General features: G+C 43.3%; 1 protein-coding gene across 1 annotated transcript in view; it reads left to right on the forward strand.

The window, feature by feature from the left end:
• LOC103211287 (zinc finger protein 501-like) overlaps positions 1-3,041 on the forward strand; it is a 15,488-nt gene that overhangs the window by 11,336 nt on the left and 1,111 nt on the right. The window contains 2 exon segments of the mRNA XM_042783179.1: positions 2,204-2,327; positions 2,613-3,036. Of these exon segments, the coding sequence (XP_042639113.1) occupies positions 2,204-2,327; positions 2,613-3,036 (548 nt within the window).

Raw genomic sequence — 3,041 nt, forward strand, 5'->3', positions numbered from 1 at the left:
TTTTTGCTGGCAAGCACAACCGTGGAGAGGTTTTGTGTTTTGTTTTCCTGAGGTAGTGTTAACGGAAGAGGTGTCAGGCGCCTGTCACTTGCTTTGAGGTGTTAAGGGTCAAGGCAGGAAGTGACCATCCTCCTGTGAGTAATAGCAGCACAACATGGTCCGGGAAGGGCTGTAGCCCTGGCTCCCAGCTGAACCTGCAGGTTTCTGATAGGGGCAGCGGGAGGCCCCTTTTCAACGAAATCATCAACGCTCTGTGTGACAGTGGGGCAGGATCTAGCTAGAGATGTTGGCAGGCAGACCTGAACACCACCTTGCCCATGCCCACCTGGCACAGGGTCATCACTGCCTCTTCCCCGGGCTGCCAGGCTTCGGGAGTAAGGCTTGGCAGATCCCCCGTGTGGGCTAGCAAACCCTTAGCCCCTGCATCAGCCAGTCCAGTAGGGGTCGTGACAGGGGCTCTGCGTGCGGACGTGGAGGCCGCTGTGGAGCTGGAGCACCCAGAGCCCTTGTGTGGGGCCAGCCACTGCGGCCTCGGCAGCTCGAGGCTCGGCGCCCCTTAGCTCAAGTCAGGTGAGAGCTCCCCGCAAGGTAGGAGCAGGAGCCAGCCAGCCCACACTGTCACTGACTTCATTACACTGGGCGCCTCGTCATGGGGACCGGCAAGCCAGGTTTAGAGATCCCCTCTGCCTTCTGCCCATGCTGTTGCTAGCTTGACCTTGGCACGCATTATCTTGATTGTATTTCATCATTTGCTTCCTGTCAGTGCTGTGTGACCCTAAATGGTCAAGTTTCCAAGCACACATTCTGTCTTATATATATCTTGTAGCCAAAGAACTGTGTAATTAAAGAGCACTATACAGTTAAGGGAGCTCTGGTAGCATAGTGGCTAAAGCACTTGACTGCTAATCAGAAAGCTGGCAGTTCAAACCCACCAGCCACTCCTGGGAAGGAAGGTTGGGCAATCTACTTCCGTAGTGATACTGCCTCGGAAACCCAAGGAGTGGTCACTATGAGTCGTGGCCGACTCGACGGCACACAACAACAACAACAATACAGTTAAGGGTTTGCTCTGTTTCTTGGCAGGCATAGAAACATAAATGTGATTTCTGTCAATCCTAGTAATTTATTTTTTCAATATTATGTGTTTATCTGAACATGGTATTTCGAAAGTCAGGTATTCTCTACAGATCTTCTCATACTGGATAAAGGAATGATTTTATTCTTAGGAGCGAATCCTTTAGACTTCCACAGACCATAATTCTGTATATTTGTAATTCTTACTGTGTACCTGGTGGGTTTATCATGGATTGCTATTATTGTTCCATGCATTTTCATTATAGTTTACCATAGATATGTTTTCAAAATCTGTTATGAGATATAATTGTACCCATTGTTAATATTGCAGAATGCCTACTCTGCATAGACGTAGATGGTGGATGTTTTGTTTTGTTTTGAAACAAGTATTTAAAACAGGTATTCTAAAATTTAGAGGAGCCCTGGTGGTGCAGTGGTTAAAGTGCTTGCTGCTAACCAAAATGTTGGTGATTCGAACCCACCAGATGCTTCATGGGAGAAAGATGTCACAGTCCTCTCCTGTAAAGATTTACAGCTTTGTGAACCCTGGGGGGTAGTTCTTCTCTTCCCTGTAGAGTTGCTATGAGTTGGAATTGACTTAACAGAAATAGATGTATTGTCAAATTGTTCTGATACTGTCACTGCTTTTTTTTTGTTTTGCAATTCTGAGCCATTTCTCCATCTTCTTCATTAGGTGACTTTATTGTACATTACTTACTATTACATAGGTCTGTGCTTTCTCATTTATTTCTCTGCAATAATTATGTGTCAGCTTGCATTAATGAAATATTTTCTTCAAATATATGAAGTTTTCACATATCTGCATCAATTGATGTATGCTGTAGGATGGCAGTAAAAAAGACTCCTTCTTTTAGAACTAATGTGTTTTTAGTGTAAGTGATCATAAGGTATTTGAAAGCTACCTTCCCTGGAAATAATCTGAATTAATATAATGATCCTTTCTTTGTTAAGAGTCTTTTAATTTTGTGTTCCTTTAAAGGCCGTGATTGAGAAGTTCCATAACTCTGTTCATTATAAGTATTGCTTTTGGTGTAATATTATGGTTTTTGATATAAAATATTTTCTGCCTGTAGTTAATAGGAGCCCTCTGGTTCTTTATATCTTCTAGATGTCTCTTCTCCATGTGTCATCAAGCAATTATCTCCAAAAGAGATTATTAATAAAGGAAAGTTGTACAAGACAGTGATGTCGGAAAGATATGAAAGTTATGGCATCGAGAATTTTGACTCCAGGCAAGTCAGGGAACACATGCTAGAGTTTGAGAGTCAGTGGGGCCATGGTGAAAGAAATGACAAAGGAGTGACCGTCACTCATAACAAAAATCTCACTGCTAAAAGAGACCCACATATTAGAAGAGATGAGGGAAACGAATACATGACATGTTTTGAAACCAAGATAGGACTCAACTCTCAACCACATCTGGCTGAGCTGCAAAGATTCCAAGCTGGAGTGACTATGTGTGACCGGGATCAAGGAGAGAAGTCTGTCAACAGAGGATCTCCAGTTCCACCACTTAGAATTCCTCCTAATGTCAACACCAACGTTTGTGGTAAATATGGGGAGGTTTTCACGCACCCTTCATTGCTTACATCACGAGAGGAAACACACATTGCAGGAAACATTTACAACCGTAATGAATGTGGGGTGGATTCTAACCAAAGATCAGTGTTTGTTGATCTTGAGGTAATTCCTTCTGTGCAGAAGCTTTACAAAGGTATTGAATGTGACAAAGCCTTTAAGTGTGGCTCAAACATCACTAATACCAGAGAGAGACCATATAAATGTAAGGTATGTGGCAAGTTCTTTCGTCAGAACTCAAACCTTGCAAATCATCTGAGAATTCATACTGGAGAGAAACCTTACAAATGCAGTGAGTGTGGCAAAGCCTTTAGGTGGCGCTCCGTTCTCACCAAACATCAGAGAATCCATACCGGTGAGAAACCACA

This window comes from Orycteropus afer, unplaced genomic scaffold (genome assembly GCF_000298275.1).
Source record: "Orycteropus afer afer isolate SDZICR_OR568_19922 unplaced genomic scaffold, OryAfe1.0 scaffold00718, whole genome shotgun sequence".
NCBI lineage: Eukaryota > Metazoa > Chordata > Mammalia > Tubulidentata > Orycteropodidae > Orycteropus > Orycteropus afer.